The sequence below is a fragment of the Magallana gigas genome, chromosome 2 (genome assembly GCF_963853765.1).
Source record: "Magallana gigas chromosome 2, xbMagGiga1.1, whole genome shotgun sequence".
NCBI lineage: Eukaryota > Metazoa > Mollusca > Bivalvia > Ostreida > Ostreidae > Magallana > Magallana gigas.
Window position 1 is genome coordinate 15,664,636 of NC_088854.1, and position 20,945 is coordinate 15,685,580.

Sequence of the window (20,945 nt, forward strand, 5' to 3'; positions counted from 1 at the left end):
CAATATTTTTTTCTATTTTACTGTTTTAAATTACTATGTATAAAATAGTGGATTAATTGTAATGCAATTTGTTACTAAAAAAAAATTGGTATGAAGAAAGTTAATTACCACAGGTCAATGGACAGTGAGTTATTAAAATTGGTTGAGAACATCCAAATGAAGCTATTGCTCGTTTGCAGTCAATTGGATCTTTTGAATTGTACAATGGAGCTATTGTTGAAATGGTAGTAGAACTATTTGTTACAAAATTACTGGATGTAATAGTTCCTGTGGTTTGTGGTGTTGTTGCTGTTGAAGATCCTGTGGTTAGTGTTGAAAAAGAAGTCCCAGTTTGTGGGGATGTTGTAAATCCTGTAGTTTGTGTTAAAGGCGAGGTTCCAGACGTTTGTGAGTGTGTTGTAGATCCTGTGGTTTGTGTTGAAGGAGAGGTTCCTGTTGTTTGTGAAGATGTGGTTGAGGACCCTGTGGTTTGTGTTGATGGAGAGGTTCCAGATGTTTGTGACAATGTGGTTGATAACCTTGTGGTTGGGGTTGAAGACATTCCGGATGTTTGTGAGGACCTTGTTGACCCTGTTGTTTGTGTTGATTGAGAGGTTCCAGATGTTTGTGAGAGTGTTGTTGTTGACCCTTTGGTTTTTTGTGAAGCAGAGGATCCAGTTGTTTGTGAAGATGGGGTTGATGACCCCGTGGTTTGGGTTGATGGAGAGGTTCCAGATGTTTGGGAAGATATTGTTGTAGATCCTGTGGTTGAGGTTGTAGGGGATGTTCCAGTTGTTTGTGTAGATGTTGTTGTAGAACCTGTAGTTTGTGTTGAAGCAGATGATCCAGTCGTTTGTGTAGATGTTGTTGACGACCGTGTGGTTGAGATCAAAGGAGATGTAACAGTTGTTTGGGAAGATAATGTTGATGACCCTGTGGTTAAGGTTATAGGGGATGTTCCAGTTGTTTGTGTAGATATTGTTGTTGATCCTGTAGTTTGTGTTACAGCAGATGATCCAGTCGTTTGTGAAGATGTAGTTGATGACCCTGTGGTTGGGGTCGTAGGAGATGTTCCATTTGTTTGTGGGGACTTTGTTGATGACCCTGTAGTTGAGGTTGAAGCAGATGATCCAGCCGTTTGTGTAGATGTTGTTGACGACCCTGTGGTTGGGGTTGAAAGAGATGTTACAGTTGTTTGGGAAGATGTTGTTGTAGACCTTGTGGTTTTGGTTGAAGGAGATGTTCCACTTGTTTGTGTAGAAGTTGTTGTAGACCCCGTGGTTTGGGTTGAAGGAGATATTCCAGTGGTTTGAGAAGATGTTGTTGATGACCCTGTGGTTTGGGTTGAAAGAGATGTTACAGTTGTTTGGGAAGATGTTGTTGATAACCCTGTAGTTGAGGTTGAAGGAGATGTTCCACTTGTTTGGGCGGATGTTGTTGTAGATCCTGGGGTTGAAGGAGAAGTTCCAGTTGTTTGTGTAGATGTTGATGTAGACACTGTAGTTTGAGTTGAAGCAGATGATCCAGTCATTTGTGAAGATGTTGTTGATGACCCTGTGGTTGGGGTTGAAGATGTTGCAGTTGTTTGAGAAGATGTTGTTGATGATCCTGTAGTTGAAGTTGAAGGAGGTGTTCCAGTCGTTTGTGAGGATGTTGTTGTAGACCCTGTGGTTGGGGTTGAAAGAGATGTAACAGTTGTTTGGGAAGATGTTGTTGTAGACCTTGTGGTTTGGGTTGAAGGAGATGTTCTAGTGGTTTGGGAAGATGTTGGTGATGATCCTGTGGGTGGGGTTGAAGATGATGTTCCAGTTGTTTGTGTAGATGTTGTTGTAGACCCTGTAGTTTGGGTTGAAGGAGATGTTCCAGTCGTTTGTGTAGATGTTGTCATAGACCCTGTGGTTGGGGTTGAAAGAGATGTTCCAGTCGTTTGTGAAGATGTAGTTGATGACACTGTAGTTGAGGTAGAAGATGTTCCAGTTGTTTGGGAAGATGTTGTTGTAGATCCTGTGGTTTGGGTTGAAGGAGATGTTCCAGTCATTTGTGTAGACGTTGTTGTAGATCCTGTAGTTTGTGTTGAAGCAGATGATCCTATCGTTTGAGAAGATGTTGTTGATGACCCTGTGGTTGGGGTTGAAGATGTTGCAGTTGTTTGAGAAAATGTTGTTGATGATCCTGTAGTTGAGGTTGAAGGAGATGTTCCAGTCGTTTGTGAGGATGTTGTTGTAGACCCTGTGGTTGGGGTTGAAGGAGATGTAACAGTTGTTTGTGAGGATGTTGTTGTAGACCCTGTGGTTGGGGTTGAAGAAGATGTAACAGTTGTTTGGGAAGATGTTGTTGTAGACCTTGTGGTTTGGGTTGAAGGAGATGTTCCAGTGGTTTGGGAAGACGTTGTTGATGACCCTGTGGTTGGGGTTGAAGGAGATGTTCCAGTCGTTTGTGTAGACGTTGTTGTAGACCCTGTGGTTGGAGTTGAAGTAGATGTTCCAGTTGTTTGTGAAGCTGTAGTTGATGACCCTGTAGTTGAGGTAGAAGATGTTCCAGTTGTTTGTGAAGATGTTGTTGTAGATCCTGTGGTTGGGGTTGAAGGAGATGTTCCAGTCATTTGTGTAGACGTTGTAGATCCTGTAGTTTGTGTTGAAATAGATGATCCAGTCGTTTGTGAAGATGTTGTTGATGACCCTGTGGTTGAGGTTAAAGGTGTTTTAGTTGTTTGTGAAGATGTTGTTGATGACCCTGTAGTTGAGGTTGAAGGAGATGTTCCACTTGTTTGGGCAGATGTTGTTGTAGACCCTGTGGTTGGGGTTGAAGAAGAACTTCCAGTTGTTTGTGTAGATTTTGATGTAGACACTGTAGTTTGAGTTGAAGCAGATGATCCAGTCGTTTGTGAAGATGTTGTTGTAGATCCTGTAGTTGGGGTTGAAGATAATTTGGTTGTTTGTCGAGATGTTGTTGATGACCCTGTGGTTGGGGTTGTAGGGGATGTTCCAGTTGTTTGTGTAGATGTTGTTGTAGATCCTGTAGTTTGTGTTGAAGCAGATGATCCAGTTGTTTGTGAAGATGTTGTTGATGACCCTGTGGTTGGGGTTGAAGATGTTGCAGTTGTTTGAGAAGATGTTGTTGATGATCCTGTAGTTGAGATTGAAGGAGATGTTCCAGTCGTTTGTGAGGATGTTGTTGTAGACCCTGTGGTTGGGGTTGAAGAAGATGTAACAGTTGTTTGGGAAGATGTTGTTGTAGACCTTGGGGTTTGGGTTGAAGGAGATGTTCCAGTGGTTTGGGAAGATGTTGTTGATGATCCTGTGGTTGGGGTTGAAGGAGATGTTCCAGTTGTTTGTGTAGATGTTGTTGTAGACCCTGTAGTTGGGGTTGAAGGAGATGTTCCAGTTGTTTGTGTAGACGTTGTTGTATAGCCTGTGGTTGGAATTGAAGTAGATGTTCCAGTTGTTTGTGAAGATGTTGCTGATGACCCTGTGGTTGAGGTTAAAGGTGTTTTAGTTGTTTGGGAAGATGTTGTTGATGACCCTGTAGTTGAAGTTGAAGGAGAAGTTCCAGTCATTTGTGTAGATGTTGTTGACGACCCTGTAGTTGAGGTTGAGGGAGAAGTTCCAGTCGTTTGTGTAGATGTTGTTGTAGACCCTGTTGTTGGGGTTGAAGGGGATGTTCCAGTAGTTGGTGTAGATGTTGTAGCAGATCCCGTAGTTTGTGTTAAAGCAGATGATCCAGTCATTTGTGAAGATGTAGTTGATGACCCTGTGGTTGGGGTTGAAGATGTTGCAGTTGTTTGAGAAGATGTTGTTGTAGACCCTGTGGTTGAAGTTGAAGGAGATGTAGCAGTTGTTCGGGAAGATGTTGTTGAAGAACCTGTAGTTTGTGTTGAAGCTGACAATCCAGTGGTTTGTAAAGATGTGGTTGATGACCCTGTAGATGAGGTTGAAGGAGAAGTTCCAGTGGTTTGTGAGGATGTTGTTGATGACCCAGTGGTTGGGGTTGAAGATGTTCCAGTTGTTTGTGAGGATGCTGTTGAAGACCCTGTAGTTGGTGTTGAAGGAGATGTTCCAGTTGTTTGTGAGGATATTGTTGATGATCCAGTGGTTGGAGTTGAAGATGTTCCAGTGGTTTGTGAGGATGTTGTTGATGACCCAGTGGTTGGGGTTGAAGGAGATGTTCCAGTTGTTTGTGAGGATATTGTTGTAGACCCTGTGCTTGGGGTTGAAGGAGATGTTCCAGTGGTTTGGGAAGATGTTGTTGTAGATCCTGTAGTTTGTGTTGAAGCAGATGATCCAGACGTTTGTGAAGATGTTGTTGATAAACCTGTGGTTGGTGTTGAAGGAGATGTAACAGTTGTTTGGGAAGATGTTGTTGATGACCCTGTAGTTGAGGTTGAAGGAGATGTTCCAGTCGTTTGTGAGAATGTTGTAGACCCTGTGTTAGGGGTTGAAGGAGATGTTACAGTTGTTTGGGAAGATGTTGTTGTAGATGCTGTAGGATGTGTTGAAGCAGATGTTGATGACCCTGTGTTTGAGGTTGAAGGAGATGTTCTGGTTGTTTGTGAGGATGTTGTTGTAGACCTTGTGGTTGGGGTTGAAGAAGATGTTCCAGTTGTTTGTGAAGATGTTGTTGTAGATCCTGTAGTTTGTTTCAAAGCAGTTGATCCAGTTGTTTGGGAAGATGTGGTTGATGATCCTGTAGTTGAGGTTGAAGGAGATGTTCCAGTTGTTTGTGCGGATGTTGTTGTAGACCCTGTGGTTTGGGTTGAAGCAGATGATCCAGTCATTTGTGAAGATGTAGTTGATGACCCTGTAGTTGAGGTTGAAGGAGATGTTCCAGTTGTTTGCAAGGATGTTGTTGATGACCCTGTAGTTGAGGTTGAAGGAGGTGTTCCAGTTGTTTGTGCGGATGTTGTTGTAGACCCTGTGGCTCGTGTTGAAGGAGAAGTTCCAGTTGTTTGTGTAGATGTTGATGTAGACCCTGTAGTTTGTTTTGAAGCAGATGATCCAGTCGTTTGTGAAGATGTTGTTGATGACCCTGTGGTTGAGGTTAAAGATGTTCCAGTTGTTTGTGAGGATGTTGTTGATGACGCTGTTGTTGAGGTTGGAAAAGATGTTCCTGTTGTTTGTGATGATGTTGTTGTAGATCCTGTTGTTGAGGTTGAAGGAGATGTAACAGTTGTTTGGGAAGATGTTGTTGTAGATCCTGTAGTTTGTGTTGAAGCAGACAATCCAGTGGTTTGTAAAGATGTGGTTGATGACCCTGTAGTTGAGATTAAAGGAGATGTTCCAGTCATATGTAAGAATGTTGTTGTAGACCCTTTGCTTTGTGTTGAAGCAGACGATCCAGTTGTTTGTGAAGGTGTTGTTGATGACCCTGTGGTTGAGGTGGAAGGAGATGTTCCACTTGTTTGTGAAGATGTTGTTGATGACCCTGTGGTTAAGGTTGAAGAAGATGATCCAGTTGTTTGTGTAGATGTTGGTGTAGATCCTGTCGTTTGTGTTGAAGCAGATGATCCATTTGTTTGTGAAGGTGTGGTTGATGACCCTGTGGTTGAGGTGGAAGGAGATGTTCCACTTGTTTGTGAGGATGTTGTTGTAGACCCTGTTATTGGAGTTGAAGAAAATGTTCCAGTTGTTTGTGAAGATGTTGTTGATGACCCTGTGGTTAAGGTTGAAGAAGATGAACCAGTTGTTTGTGTAGATGTTGGTGTAGATCCTGTAGTTTGTGTTGAAGCAGACGATCCAGTTGTTTGTGAAGGTGTGGTTGATGACCCTGTGGTTGAGGTGGAAGGAGATGTTCCACTTGTTATTGATGATGTTGTTGTAGAGCCTGTAGGTGAGGTTGAAGGAGATGTTCCAGTCATTTGTGAAGATGTTAATGTAAATCCTGTGCTTTGTGTTGAAGCAGACAATCCAGTGGTTTTGGATGATATGGTTGATGACCCTGATGTTGGAGTTGAAAGAGATGTTCCAGTTGTTTGTGAGGATGTTGTTGTAGAGCCTGTGGTTTGGGTTGAAGGAGATGTTCCAGTTGTTTGTGAGGATGTTGTTGAAGGTCCTGTACTTTGTGTTGATTTAGAGGTTCCAGATGTTTGTGAAGATGTTGTAGAGCCTGTGTTTTGTGTTGAAGGAGATGTTCCAGTTGTTTGTGAGAATGTTGTAGACCCTGTGGTTTGTGTTGATTGAGAGGTTCCAGTCATTTTGGAAGATGTTGTTGTTGACCCTGTGCTTTGTGCTGAAGCAGAGGTCCCAGTTGTTTGCAGAGATGTTGATGTAGTTGATGTAGATCCTGTTGTTTGTGTTGATTGAGACATTCCAGATGTTTGTGAAGATGTTGTTGGCCCTGTGCTTTGTATTGAAGCAGAGGATCCAGATGTTTGTGAGGATAAGGTTGAAGGAGAGGTTTTAGTTGTTTTTAAGGATACGGATGTAGATCCTGTGGTTTGTGTTGTTATCGTTGATCCAGTCTGTGAGGTTGCTGTTGTAGATCCTGTTGTTTGAGATGTTTGTGTTGTTGCTAAAGATGAGCCTGTTGGTTGTACGGTTGATGTTGTAGAGACGATAGTGCTTTGTGCAACACCTGGTGATGTTTGTTGAACAATAGGACATCCAATCAAGTCAAACCTCATTGCTATGTGATGGTTCCATTCTAATGGATGTATCATTACATATTTTGCTTGAATTGGGGTTGACAGTGTATTGATTTCTGGTGAATTTTCATCTGAATTGCCCTTAAAAACCTGAAATGGATGGGTATTTTAAAATTTACTTTTGTATATGATATTGACCTGAAGTTAAATCAGTAAACTTTTCTGTGTAAGACCTCACATGTGCTGGATTGGAGCCGTATTCCTGCCAATGCTTTCCGTCTGTGCTATACATCATAACGTACTTTGTCACCCACTGCTTGCAGCAGCCATCTCGTCCTTTCGTCACAATGGCCTTGATTGTGCTCAGCTGGTTCAGCTCCACCTGTAAATTAATGGAATGGCTTGAATAAGGGTCCACAACAACACTGATCTTATTTATAATTATCAAATCATTTTTTAAACAATATTAATATACAAGATGTACGTACTAGTATTGTTCTATTTTGTTAACAATACCGAGTAATTCTTGTTTTTCGTTTTATTTGTTTCCTTTTCTATTACTGCTTTAAAGTAAGCGGGAATAGGGTTTAAGACATCCCAAATACAATATATTGTCCCCGATAAAACAATAATACTCCTATTTACCCGTATGTATTGGTTCTTGTCCAAAATATCTGCTGTCCATGCCCCCATCTGCGTCACCCCCTGGGAGTTCTTGGTTTCGGTATTGTTAATCCGGGCTCTTGCCGCGCTATAGTCGTGTTTCGGATCGTGTGTTCCATACTCACTTGAAGCAGTAATGTGGCTATCTGGCACAGGATTGGTTCCAGAGACGAGGTATTCATCACAGGGAGCTTAAAACAAATAATAATTGTCATTTGTTATGCAACTAGCACCATCAATTATTATGTAGATAATTGTTTTCAAAACATCACTGTAACAAACAAATCATTTAAAGACAATCGTGAACATTTTGTGAAAATTGTAATATCTTATTGGTATTCTACCTGAACGTCAAAACAATGCCATAATATATTATGTAAGAACTGAAGTATATCAACACGAAAACAATTTACAAGTACATGTTTACCAATTAACCTTAAAAATATAGAGCTAGATAGTCTTATGTAATATTAAAATGTATTCAGATGTAGATTTTCATTATACAAGTAAACATCCTTTATTTTGGTGCTAAATGAAATCAATTCAAGGCTTCCTTACGTGGGGTGGAAGGCAGGCGGATGCTCTGGGTGGCATTAGTAGATCCAGAGGACGATGACTGAGTTGCCGATGTTTGGGAATTTCCTTCAAGTATAAGACGACAGTAATTAATTTTTAAACCATTTTTGGAGTTCTCTATATCATATATCAAATATATTTTAGCTAAGTAATGTTGATTATTTCTAGTAATGAATCATCGTGGAATGGTGTTTAATACCAAACAAATCGCTAAGCACTGTTCTGAGATTTTACTCTACATAAACATTTTCAGACAGGATGGTTAACCTTGTTGACTAGTTGTTGCTAGCGGAGATGTTGCGTTGTTTGCGCCACTGGTTGTTGCTGTTAGCTGGGTCGCGTTGCTTGCACTTACGGTTGATGCCGAGTTTTGATTTACTGTTGTCGCCGAGACAGTGATTGTAGTGGAAGCATTTGTAGAAGAGTTACCTGTAAATGCAGGATTAACTGTACTTTTATTCCAGTAAAAAAATATGAAATCTTTTTTTTTTCTTTTCGATTAGTATTAAAGTGATTCACCGCGACTTCTTTTTGCGACCAAGCCTTTGCGCATATATAATATTTAACATTTATTAAAGACTTAAAACACATAGCAGACTAAAAGTATTTACAAAATAAACAATAATATACCACAAGAATGCTTGCAGTGCTGGCGAATGAGGGGGATACTACAGTTGTAGGCCAGCAGGGAGCGTTTACAGTCCACGGGGTCCAAGGGGTTATAGTTAGAAGCCACACCTGTCGGCAGGTGGACTGTCGTTACGGGTAGAGTTGTGGATGGTGGTGAACTGTTTACAGCTGTAGAGGAGGAACCTTTCAAATTATGTAAATTGCGGTAAGAGCAAGTTATAGGAATTTGATCGGACGAAGTTCAACACAACGTCACAATGAGTACATGTGGCTGTATACCATTCCTGACAATGTTCTTACTTGTAGGGGCTCCTGGCATTTTGATTGGACATCCCAAAAACTCAAGTCTCATAGCAATGTGGCTATTCCATGTTTTGGGGACAACTCGGACGCATCTTGCCCAAATAGGACAAGACAGTTTGTTTGTTACTTTGCTATCTTCATCGGCATTTCCTTTAAAGATCTATAAAGAATTTTGAGGAGCTGTATATGTTTAATTAAGTCTTTGTGGCATTAATTGGTGTTTTAAGGAGAGAATATTTGTGAAGTACAATGTTGACTGGTTTACCGTGGCATTCACTCCGCCAACCGTCTTCCATTGCTTGCAGTCGTAACTGTACTGCAGGCTGTATGACGTCACCCATTGTGAGCAGCATCCGTGCCGTCCTTGAGTAATGATATCACGGATCAAATGGGGTCGAGAAAACGTCGCCTAAAATTTTAATACATGTATGTAAAAACACATCCGTGTCTTTCAAATAGCTGAGATTGTTTTAATACGCAATGTACGGGGTGAAGACATCGCCAGACAAAGAAACATCGTCATGGGCACGAGTGATTTTTGGGAGTTGATTTTAATCAACTCTCCTATGCAGTTACTCAGGCAAACCAAAAGTGAAACAGTGTTTGGACCTAAGCACAAATCAACACCGCTGACAACATTTAGTTCTAATGAATATATTCGATGTAATGAGTTCTTAAGCATTGTTTTTCAAGGAAAATAATTTATAGATACCTTGTAAATTGTCAGATTTTAAATGGTACGAACAATTTTGATATTTTTTGAAGTCGTACATTTTATGTATTCCTACGCCAGAGTTCCAACCAGACGCTCGGCTGTCTCCGTAAATCTGACAAGCAGAGAGTCTCTCTTGCTTGTCGGAGATTAACGGATACAGCTGAGAGTCTGGTTGAACGAGACTAGAGCCTAATTTAGCTTGGATCCATAACAATTTCGATTAATTACTGATACGCAGTTTGATGGACTAATTTTTTTTAATATTACACAACATGATTGATATTGGATTTTCACGAATTTTCTGTAGAAGAATTCATATTATAAAAAATGTGCGTAATACAAATACTTATAGGAATTTACTTGCCATGCATGCAAAATTACATATCATTGATAAAATCAACTCCCGTCAATACTTCAGTACTTTGATTAGAATTGTTTTAAGGGGAAATCGTTTCTTTTGGGTGTGTGATGGTACGTTTGATTCCGCTGTAATTTCATTTTACACTACTGTACTCCAAAAGTAAAACAAAAGTTCCATTAGTACACCATGGAAATTGGTAAAGGGAAGGGAAAAGGAACAAAGAAATACTTATGCCCCCTCTCTCATGTAAATATCATGTATATTAAATTAATATTTCAACATGGAAGGTATAAAAATTCCACTTGGGTATGTAGTTTGTTGATCAAGTAATAAAATTCTGCGAAGCTCGAAAGACTAGTTCGTCAGAATACCCAAATGTCCATGGGTGTCGTACAAGGATCTTCACTTACTCCAGTGTTCTCTGAACATTTTTTTAATCCTACCTGTATAAACTGATTCTGGTCGTTGGTGGCCGCCGCCCATCCCCCTATTTCCGTTACACCATTGATAACCTCTTCCTTTGTATCGAGGTAACCCCTCTCCGCTCCGTACATGTGGGTGGCGTCTTTTTTCCCATATTCACTTGAAGCAGTCAAGTTGCTGCTTTTAGCTATTGGTTGTTTGCATATTTCTGCAGAAATCAAATCAGCAGAAAAAGATTAACTTTTCAGTTTCAAATAAAAAATACTTTATCTTTAATTGTTATTCAATATGTTGGTTTTTTAAATTATTATTAAAGTTATACCTTGAACAAAAACAAAGCAATACAGCATGCATTTCTTTTTTAAACATTGTATACTTTTCGCAAATAGGTTACATCTCTGATATTATTAGTTCCGAATTATTTAAATTTCTTTAATTTAATTACTATATGTTTCAAAAATAAGACTAAAAAACGAGCTTTCCCCAATACATGTTCATAGACCAGTAATTGCCTACCTGTGCTTTCCACGTATGTAATACCTGAAATATGATTAACCAAAGAACAATAAAAAATAATGTTAAATCCAGTGCATCTAAAATAAAGATACATGTATTCAGAATTTGCGACAATTAAACGAGATAAAAAAAGAGATACTTAAAAAAAAGAGAGAAAATAGAATTATATGTACCTCCATAGAAACAGAAAAGAAAAAAATGTAGGTAAAGTCCGTGCATCATAGTGGTCTTGGAACAAAGGGATCAACTGCTCAATCACATAGTGACACTCAACTGGACCTATGAGACGGCTTATGAGGGGGAGAACAATTTTGTGTATCCTCGGGAGGGGAGTCCTTAATCACCCTGACAATAAGGCTTAAATACACAATCGTCTCTTCTGCCATGGAGGTAGCCCTGTTTGTTTAGGGGTAAGATAACGATAGTTTATTCGGCTTTGTGTAATTATTAAACTATCTATTTTCAGCTTGATTTGGAAATGGGCGAATTGCATCTCACTTTCAACCAAACAAATTGCCATGTTGTTTGAATCATTGTAAAACGTGATGAAAGATATATGAAATATAAAATAAATCTTATTTAATTATCTTTTATTTAGGAACATAATGATTATTTGACCGAAAATATTATTTGGGGGTAGATGAAAACAATGGCATTTTGTTATTTTCTTTCTTCTATTTTTGGATTGTTTTCAGGTCCTACACAACGAAATAAATATTTCTTTTTTAGAGTTTTAGAAGAAAAATCAAATTTGTAAAATATTATTCAGCTTGTCTCTAATTATTGTCAGAAACGCACTACGTTTAGACGCGCCGATGTACACATGTAAACTAATCGAAGGAATCCGACAATGACTTTCTAGCTAGTACTTTAACACCTGTATACTCAGTATATCTAAGCTTTCCCTTATCTGCTATTTCTCTATTGGTATTATTTTATTATACGCATTATAATGATAAATTATAAAAATATTTTTAATTTTTAATTATATTTCATAAATTTGAAAAATCTTAATAAACTGCATGGCAAAATACCCGATTATTGGATATCAAGCTTTTAATTATTCGAGAGTTTCTCTAGGTTAATTTTGTTTTGAAAAACGAATACAAATGTCGTACATGTACTTTTTTTTCATTCATAAAAAAATGAATTGACATTTTACTGAATTCTTATAAAATATTTACGACTTACAGTGTCCACAAAATAAATTACTTTCAGAAATCCTTGGTATAAACAATCACATTAAAGAATGAAATACCTGAAAAAATTAGCAATCGATATTGCTAATATCTATCTTATGGGTAGATAAAATCAGGCTTAGATATAAATGACATACAAATTTAAAAGATGCAGACACGAGTTTGTAATAATAATGGTGTTTGTAGCTGCAGAAATGACGATGCAGAAAAAAATTTAGTCTGCTGCAGCTCTATCTCGCGTTCTCTTGAGGAACCTCATCTGTCTGAAGTTATTCTTGAAACTGTTAATAAAGCACCAATTATTTTAATGGTAATGCTAAATATTTTTACAGTAGTTTTGATGCTACTCATAAATTCGTTATTGGAATAAAGTACATGTATAACTATTGCACTCTCTATCTTTGATAATCACTTGATATTTTTACAACAATTCGTAAGTTGCAATAACTTGTTTCTGATCCTTTTGATTTATTTATTTATGTTCAATACAATTCAAAGCCGAGTGGATAGAGACTGTTTTTATTTTCTATTGGAGAGGGGTTTCAATACATTATACCTGCGAATTGTTTATTGAATCCCCCTCTGATTTTCATTGCTATTGGAAAGGGGTTCCAAAGAAAACAGGGGTTGGTCACGGGTTTGCTTACTAGGTTTTTGGGTATTACAACCGTGGACTTTGGGACCTCTTTGTGACCTGAAAACATAGTTTAGATGCGACAACATGTACAGCTGTTGTTAATTACTAACTCTTTAAGGAATACGAATCTAAAAAGTAACATAAAGGTGGCAAGAACCCAGATGTCTCGCCTAAGAATCCGGAAAACTCCATTAGCTAAGTATAGTAAACATTGAAAAGATATTCTATGACATTTTTATCGCTGACTCTTTTCCAATTTCGCTACACACGACAAACCAAATAAGAATGTTCAAACAAGCATCAGTCAGACTGTGCCTTTAATCCCAAATAAAGCCCCCGATGCAATAACTTGATCAAACAACAGTCAATTTGGCAACCAACACCTAGTTTCGACAGAGTTAATGCATGGAAATGCAGCTATGTGTGTAAAATAAAGGTGAAAAATGAGGAATTGAGAGTATGTTTGCATCAATAACATATTGATGAAAAGGTGCACGCTGGTGCACTGAAATCGCCCGGCAAAAAATTTATTCAGAAAAACAGTGTTTAAAAGATAACAGATGGGAGGGACGGATATCCGTCATTTAAAAAAAAATCCAATCGAACATATTTACGAAACTGGCTTAATGTTGTTTGAGTAGTAAATATGGGCACAATTCCAGTTGTATGGGGTCATTTTTTATCTATATTTTTACACGCTGAGAACAATTACTAGTAGTTAATCGCTGTGACCATTTAAGGCATAAGCGTCGGAACCGGGAGGGCTGGGGGGGGGGGCTTAAAAAATTTTGGTAGGTAAGAATTATTTATGGAACAATAGGTATACTACCCATCCCCCCCCCCCCCCCCCAAAGATTAGGATTTTCATGATTTTGGGAATTCGGGTTTTTTTGTGTGCTTTCAAGATTTCTGAGGATTAGTTTAGCCCCCCCCCCCCCCCCCCCAGTTTCAATTTGCTTCCGACGCCACTGTAAGGTGCCTCACTACACCTTGAAATAGTTTCTCAAATCAGCAGAAAATTACTTGATTATGATAGAAAGCATGATGGATAAGAAGTGTATACCGGGGTATGTCAAATAGGCGAAAAAATGTGCAATTTTAGATAAAAATGATATTTTCAAAAATTTCATTCAGTAAACATGAACAAATAAAAGCGCCAGGTGGATTCGAAATCATGACCTGCGGTTCACAAGCCAGATACTTTAACCACTGAGCTATGATGATATACATCTTAATCGATTGATACAAACAGTTTAACAAAACATTTAAATCGCCATCTTGTGACGTAGTGTCTCAAAAAGTATAAGTCTAGGTGTAGTGAAGTACCTTAATATTGTTCAATAAATCTAATAAAATTGTTCAGAATATTATCCGTAATTTCACACGAAATACATGTTTCTACCTTGAATTATTTTCCAGCCACGTGTTATCAAGGTTACATTTTCTTTAAGAAGGGGACTGATAGATAAAGAATAATGTTACATGTCCGTTCTAAGCAGAATTTTGTTCAGGCACAGATGAAGGATTTAGGAAGGGCGCAGACGAGGAAGCTATGTTATTGTTTCCTGGGGGATGGGTGTCTACTGCATAAGGTATATTTACTGACGACTTTTACCAAGTATGAATTGCATGAATATGGTACTTCCAAGTGGGGTCCGCCCCCCCCCCCCTTTTTTTAAAGATCTACACATGGTACCATATTTGTAATTATGATGTGACGAATGTAATAATTATAGTATTAATATATTTGTAACATTATCTATCGGTAAGCATTTTCTTATATCTGATTAATGAAACATTTTCATATTTTCTATGGTATGGGCGCTAATCGATTTAATAATTTATATAGAAATAATTTTTTTGTTATAAATACGATATGTGATATAATATGTGATACAATTACTGGTTCCAGATATCGTGATATGCAGAAAAACACACATTTACCTATTATTTTACATTTGAAAATAAGGGTGGGATAATTTTTCTTCCATATTTTGCGTTGAAGTATACTATTCCGAGCACATGTAAAATATCTACGAAAATAAATCGTACGACTTACCTTACTACCCCCTTTGTTTACTTCCGGTACAGGAGGCAGCTGACCAGGACTCCTTTTTAGCAGTGACTTTCCGTTGCAAAACATTGTGTCTGCATATTTTTCTATTGACTTTGTCCATGCTTTTATCACAGCAATTTCAAATATGGTAGACTGAGTTGGCAGCAATCAAGCAAGCGAGAATGTCAATTATACAAGTGACCGGTTCAGGTGGGAGTGTCCACTCGGATAGGACCCCTTTTTTCGGAGGTCGAGTGCCACCAGAGATCAGCATCCTCATCAAACCATTGTCAAAATGTGACAAACAAACAGTCGGGAAAATTTTGCAATGCAAGTGTTTTATTTGAATATTTTTCAAGTCGATTAAATGAACAACACATCATTCAATATACAGGTCCAGTACAATCTCCAGATTTAGCTTGAATAAGCTAAATAGCTTTATTAAGCAATTCAAAATAGCTTGATAAAGCTATTTATGTGCAGTTTTTGAAGAAAATATTTATTGTAAGAAATGAACAAAAAATCGCAATTAACTTGCTACTTATATTTGCACAACTGACCATTATAAACTTGACCACAATTAAAGGGAATCAAGTGAAGTCGTACCCAACCCGACTCGCACCCAAACAAACTCGTACTCAAATGGTCCGGTCGTACCCAAAACTGAGTGGTTCACTCGCACCCAAATATTTGAGTACGACTTCACTAGTGAACTCGTACCCACGGGAAAAAATATATTTATACTAAGAAAATAAAATACAATAGTTTTCATTCATATTTTATGTTATGTTTTTTAGTTATGTTTTATTTAACAAATTTATGTATATACAAACATCCCTAGATCTCAGTGTATTTGAATACGGGCAGATCTATATTTATTATAAGAAAATAAAATGAATGGCTTTTATTCGTATGTTGTTATGTCTTGTATATTATCGATAACATTAATATGCAAATTGTATAACTAATTTGAAAGAATTTGTTATAAAAATCTAGTACAATCTAGTTCTGATGCGGACGGATCAAAGAATGATTATGAGCAGGTTAACTATCATCAATTAAAATTAATTGCTTTATGTGATTCCGTTCAACCGATCAACCAATGAGTTTGTCAGCACAAAATAAACATGCTGCTCATAATTAAGAAGAAATTAAGAAGAAAAACACATTTTCATCACTTTTGGAAGTTTTTATTATTAAACATTATATGTATATGACATAGAACTACAACAAATACACATGTGAGCGTATTACTGAAGTATATAACTGTTTAAGTACATACAAAACTAGCTGTCATATTATATGTTTAAGAGAAATAGTCCAAAATCCTTTTTAAACATAGAACTACAACAAATACACATGTGAGCGTATTATTGAAGTATATAACTGTTTAAGTAACATACAAAACTAGCTGCATGTCGGTAGCTCCCGATCTGAACAAATGCGGATGGAAAATTTTTTCCGAATTAGAGCTACAGACATGCATCTAATACAAAACAATAAAGTTTAAAGCAAACGCCAAAAAATACCGTGGGTACGAGTTGACTAGTGAAGTCGTACTCAAATATTTGGGTGCGAGTGAACCACTCAGTTTTGGGTACGACCGGACCATTTGAGTACGAGTTTGTTTGGGTGCGAGTGGGTTTGGGTACGACTTCACTGTAATTCAATTAAAGATAGTTACAGGCGTAAGCAAAAAATATATTTCCATTGTTTGGGTAACTGTTTACCATTTTGTGTGTAATGAGGCGTGGATAAGTATGATTTCTTCTCATTGTGATAAATTAATACCAATCAATTATCATGATTATCTTGTTTACCATAACTGACCTCCTTTATATTTCATTCAAGAAGTAAACTGTGTGGTCATGAATCAGTTGCCCGAAACTTTTAGTGCAAAGTCTCTTAAGGAGACGCAAATTGATGAGTAATCTTTACATGCATTGTTCACAGAACGGTTCAAAGTTAAAAACTATCACTGAACTAAAGTGCGATTTTTTATACATACTGATAAAATTACAAATTTAAGAAAAATGTTTGACAAAATAGCTAAATGAAGCTAATCTGAATAGCTTGATAAAGCTATTTAGCTTATTCAAGCTATATAGCTAAATCTGGAGATTGTACTGGACCTGATATAAAGCTTTCATCTAACTCTAAAATCAGTAAGGAGAGAAATCTAATTGATTCTTTTTTAAAAAATTCTTTTGATGCAAAGCATATCAATTATGTATAAAATACATTTCTTTTGTATTAAGTAGTTATGTCAGTGTAAGCATGTGTTAGTAAAATTAGTCGGATTAAGTTTGTCCATGTATGGTACCAGTTTCATCACTCTGGGATAATATTGTTCAAAAAGACTTACCTCTTCACAAAGACATCCTAGCCCAAATCTAAGATTTAATTGAATTCCTATTTTTATCATTATCTGTTCTAGTAAGCAGTTACTGTTCACCTTATGTCACAGATAAGATGTCATCAATAAAGTTTTTAAACAAGTTTTGATCTAGTGTTCAATCACAAAAACTGTGACATATACATGTTTATAGATATTTTTAAAATATAACTCTTTAAATATCGGGGTAATTTTCAGTGATTGTATCATCCATGGAAGGCAAACCAGTGAGCCCTGAACAATTTAAAAAAATTAGCAGTGAAACTCTGACTGAGGATACTCTCACTGTCATATACTCGGGATTATTCTCCCTGCTGAGACGTGCAATTAGACTACCCCTTACATCTCTAAAACCAGAGGTAAGAACCCAGATAGGTGAGTTTTCGCAAAGGAGGAAAACCACGTATATTTTGTTAATGTTAAGTTGTTAGTAACATCATCTGAAGCATCAACTGTGGATAACATTTTGCAGAAAAGTTATGATATAACTAAATTGAAATAATTTAGAAGTTTGATGCCAAATGTCTAAATTTGGCCTAAAAATATGTTTGTCAAATGCAAATGCCCCCTTTTTTTAGTGGTCAATGTTTTCATAAATATTCTTCCACTTTTATTGTAGCATTTGCTCAACAGAAGAAAAATAATTTGTATGTAGTTTAATGTGCTGTAACTTTAAAACTGCAAAGAATCAAAACTATAATGACTGCCCACTTAATTAGTCTAATAAACTGAAACATGTACATGAGATATTCAATTGTTTGATATTTTTACATATGATTCAAATATGACGGTCTTTTAAAAATTTTATCCCATAAAACCTAATGTGTGTCTGATAACAAAAGTTTGTTCAATAACTTGTAATTCTTCATACAGTTATGAAACTATTTAGAATTGTTTTAAAATTACATAAATTAAAATTTTATTTTCATTCATTTACATCTCCATTTCTTTTAATTGCAGATGTTCAAAGAGGATATGAATGAACTTCAGTAAGTCCTATTTTATAAAACCAAAATTGGCAATTAAGATTGAATCATTCATGTTAGAAATAATGTTTATATTTATGATATTGGAAATACTTAAAGCATGGTCAGGTTTTTTCATAATCCTTGCAGCTTAATTCATCAGTTATATTAACAATATTAAAGGCATATGGTTCAGATTTCAGATATTGATATTCTCTCTCTCTCTCTCTCTCTCTCTCTCTCTCTCTCTCAGCACAAAGGTACCATAATAACTTTAATGGTAAATATAGCTTTGATTCATCTTGTGAAATGTAGATCAGTGAGAATAATTCATGTATATGCACATATTGACAAAGTTACACATGCACTATCCCACGCATATTACCACAAGCTTGCTTGAAAATAGTGAGAGCTCTTTCTTCTTTTTATTTTCAGAATACCAGCTGAATTCCAAGAAGATATAGCAAGTGTTGTATTTGGAGCAAGGTAGGATAACTCCTTAAACAAGATTTGAGGTTTATTCCCCTTGCATCAATACATACATGATCGTTTACATTAATATCTTATATATAAGATATCACAGATGATCTACTGTTTGACTGTTGGTCACACTTAAACTAATTAAGTTTTTTGGGCATTGAAATATCAATATTCAAAAATTTAAAATAAATATTTTAATCAAATTGAAAGTCTCGCACCTTTAGTAGTATAGAAAATGAAAGGGATGTCTTTTCTTTTCACACCTGACCAGTTAACTGTAATTATTAATGACAAACCAACTCATAATCCTTAAAACACAAGCAACCAAAAGTATTATACATGTATATGCTTAAGGAGAGGATGGCTGCTGAGTAGAACATATCTGTAGGAGCTAGCATATTATTAATACTTATAAATGGTGTGATGCAGGTACAGGTATAATTATAGACCAATCCACACTTTATAAAAAGTGGATAGAGTTGTTTCCATTTATGGGGTCAACCCAAAGGTCTGAAGAAAAACCCCAACTCTCCCCTTTCTTTGTGCTACCAAATATTTGGGCATCCTGTGATGTCATTTCATTGAAATTGATGTAACATATTCCTTTGATGTACGGGTCTTATCCCAAGGCAATCAAACTACTTGATAGAAATGGATTTATAATGTCAAATGACTAAAACCTCTTAACTACAAAGGGTACTAAAATACGATATGCATACATATTGAAGCTTTTAATTAGTAGGAATGTTAATGATTATCCAGTAAAATGAGCACCCAATGGAAGGTCTGGGTATTGAAATACAAAGACTAGTATTTGAGTAAATAGGAACAAGTAAAACCATGTCGACTAAGTATTTCGTTTACTGTGGAATCATTAGAATTCGTGGTGGCTCAATTTTCGTGGTATTCAAGGGTAGCTCTCGCCTACGAATTTAAATCCTCAATGAAAAGTAATTATAAAAGGTTTGGTTTACCTACTGAAACTGAAAACTGACTCATCCACAACAGATTAGATCCTCACGAACAAGCAAAAAACCCACAATCCACGAAAATTGGCCCCCACGAAATTAAATGATTCCACAGTATGTGGTTGCAGGTTTTTTGTTCTGTATTACATTTCCATTGTTAATGCTTAAGGTGGGTAGCGGGTTTAAAATTTTGCGCCCTCTGCGCAGGGTATTGCGCGTTACTGTCGTAAAACGCAAATGTAAAGTAAAATGTTCAAATATACAGGTTATCATGTAACGTTTTTATGTTAAAAAAATGACTTATCAAAAAATTATATTTAGTGTAAAGAATCGTTAGAATAATGTCAGAAGTATTTTAATCATCTCGCCGCTTCTTCAAAATCGACGTTATTGTCGTCGGAATCAACGTCTTACGATGACGTCAGTTGATACTCTGACGTAACAATTGACAAAAATAAACGTCGTGCACTTTCTATTGCAGCGTCAATAATTAAAATCAAAACTATAATTTGCAAAATAAAAACATATACGTGATCCTTCTACGGCAAAAAGTTTACTTATATGATAACCTTTCATCGCTGAAAATTAAAAGAAAATCGTATGTTTGTAATTTTTTAAATATGAAACTGTAAATGGAAACTTTCATTTTCCTATATAATCCTATATAGAATGTCGATGATGAATCGGACATTCGACCAAAATTTGAGCGCGGCAAACAGATAAACTATCCGGTCAATTTACTTTACATTTTGCACATAGTTTTCTCATAAGTTGGCATTTCACTGTAAAAAAATTAAAGGAAATCGTATGTTTGAAACATTTTCCCCCGAGACTCCTTAACTGAAGTATATCTAATTTTTCCATTGTCAAGTTAGAAGTGAGAAACAGAGCTCATATTTCTTTGTAATGTTAGTAAACCTGTCACGATCTTTGTTTTTATAACAAGGGGTTTGTGAGTTACTGGGTATGTATCTCAATTTTGATTTCAGCTGATGTATTGTACCATTTGAAATTCTAGTATCTTAGTTAGGCATTGTAAAATGGAAAAATAAATCATGATCATGTCATTTTAACCTTATACATTGTACATGTATTTAGAATCTTGGTTCAATGCCACTGCAAACCCGTAATTCAAAGGTACTCTGTGGGTAAAGTAAGACATAAGACACCACAGAGTGGGGCCCTAACAAGCAATAAAGTTGTTTATAAAACTGGCAGGTCTGTGACATTATCAAATAAGCTGGCAATATCCTATGTGTTTACAAAAGCTGTTTAATATTACAGTATTAACAATGATTAAGCAAAAAAAATACAGACGTTGTTATGAAATATATAACCTTTCCCATTTATTGATGTAAATTATACACTTTTGTCAGCTATATATTGCATTCCTTTATTAAATAGTTTTCATAACATGTTATGAATATGATTTATGTAAGGTACAATAATAATAATTTAAATTAACTGTAACAATTTTCAAAAACAAAAACACTTTTATT

At 36.5% G+C, this 20,945-nt stretch overlaps 2 protein-coding genes across 3 annotated transcripts in view; one reads left to right on the top strand and one right to left on the bottom strand.

Annotated features, from left to right (window-relative positions):
- Positions 1–11,206, bottom strand: part of LOC117681859 (mucin-22) — a 13,509-nt gene extending 2,303 nt beyond the window's left edge. The window contains exons 1-11 of one of the 2 annotated variants that reach the window (XM_034448187.2): positions 10,920–11,206; positions 10,747–10,770; positions 10,251–10,438; positions 8,997–9,140; positions 8,729–8,891; positions 8,429–8,611; positions 8,066–8,227; positions 7,781–7,864; positions 7,205–7,413; positions 6,798–6,941; positions 109–6,709 (exon numbers count right to left, since the gene is read on the bottom strand). In XM_034448187.2, coding sequence (XP_034304078.2) covers positions 109–6,709; positions 6,798–6,941; positions 7,205–7,413; positions 7,781–7,864; positions 8,066–8,227; positions 8,429–8,611; positions 8,729–8,891; positions 8,997–9,140; positions 10,251–10,438; positions 10,747–10,770; positions 10,920–10,968 — 7,951 coding nt within the window. In that variant the 5' untranslated portion in view covers positions 10,969–11,206. The remainder of the gene's footprint in view (positions 1–108; positions 6,710–6,797; positions 6,942–7,204; positions 7,414–7,780; positions 7,865–8,065; positions 8,228–8,428; positions 8,612–8,728; positions 8,892–8,996; positions 9,141–10,250; positions 10,439–10,746; positions 10,771–10,919) is intronic. The other variant, XM_034448186.2, reaches the window with a different exon arrangement.
- Positions 11,207–14,643: 3,437 nt separating this feature from the next.
- LOC105338068 (COMM domain-containing protein 5) overlaps positions 14,644–20,945 on the top strand; it is a 39,479-nt gene continuing 33,177 nt past the window's right edge. Inside the window, exons 1-4 of the mRNA XM_034448189.2 lie at positions 14,644–14,968; positions 17,232–17,392; positions 17,994–18,022; positions 18,434–18,484. Coding sequence (XP_034304080.1) covers positions 14,821–14,968; positions 17,232–17,392; positions 17,994–18,022; positions 18,434–18,484 — 389 coding nt within the window. The 5' untranslated portion in view covers positions 14,644–14,820. The remainder of the gene's footprint in view (positions 14,969–17,231; positions 17,393–17,993; positions 18,023–18,433; positions 18,485–20,945) is intronic.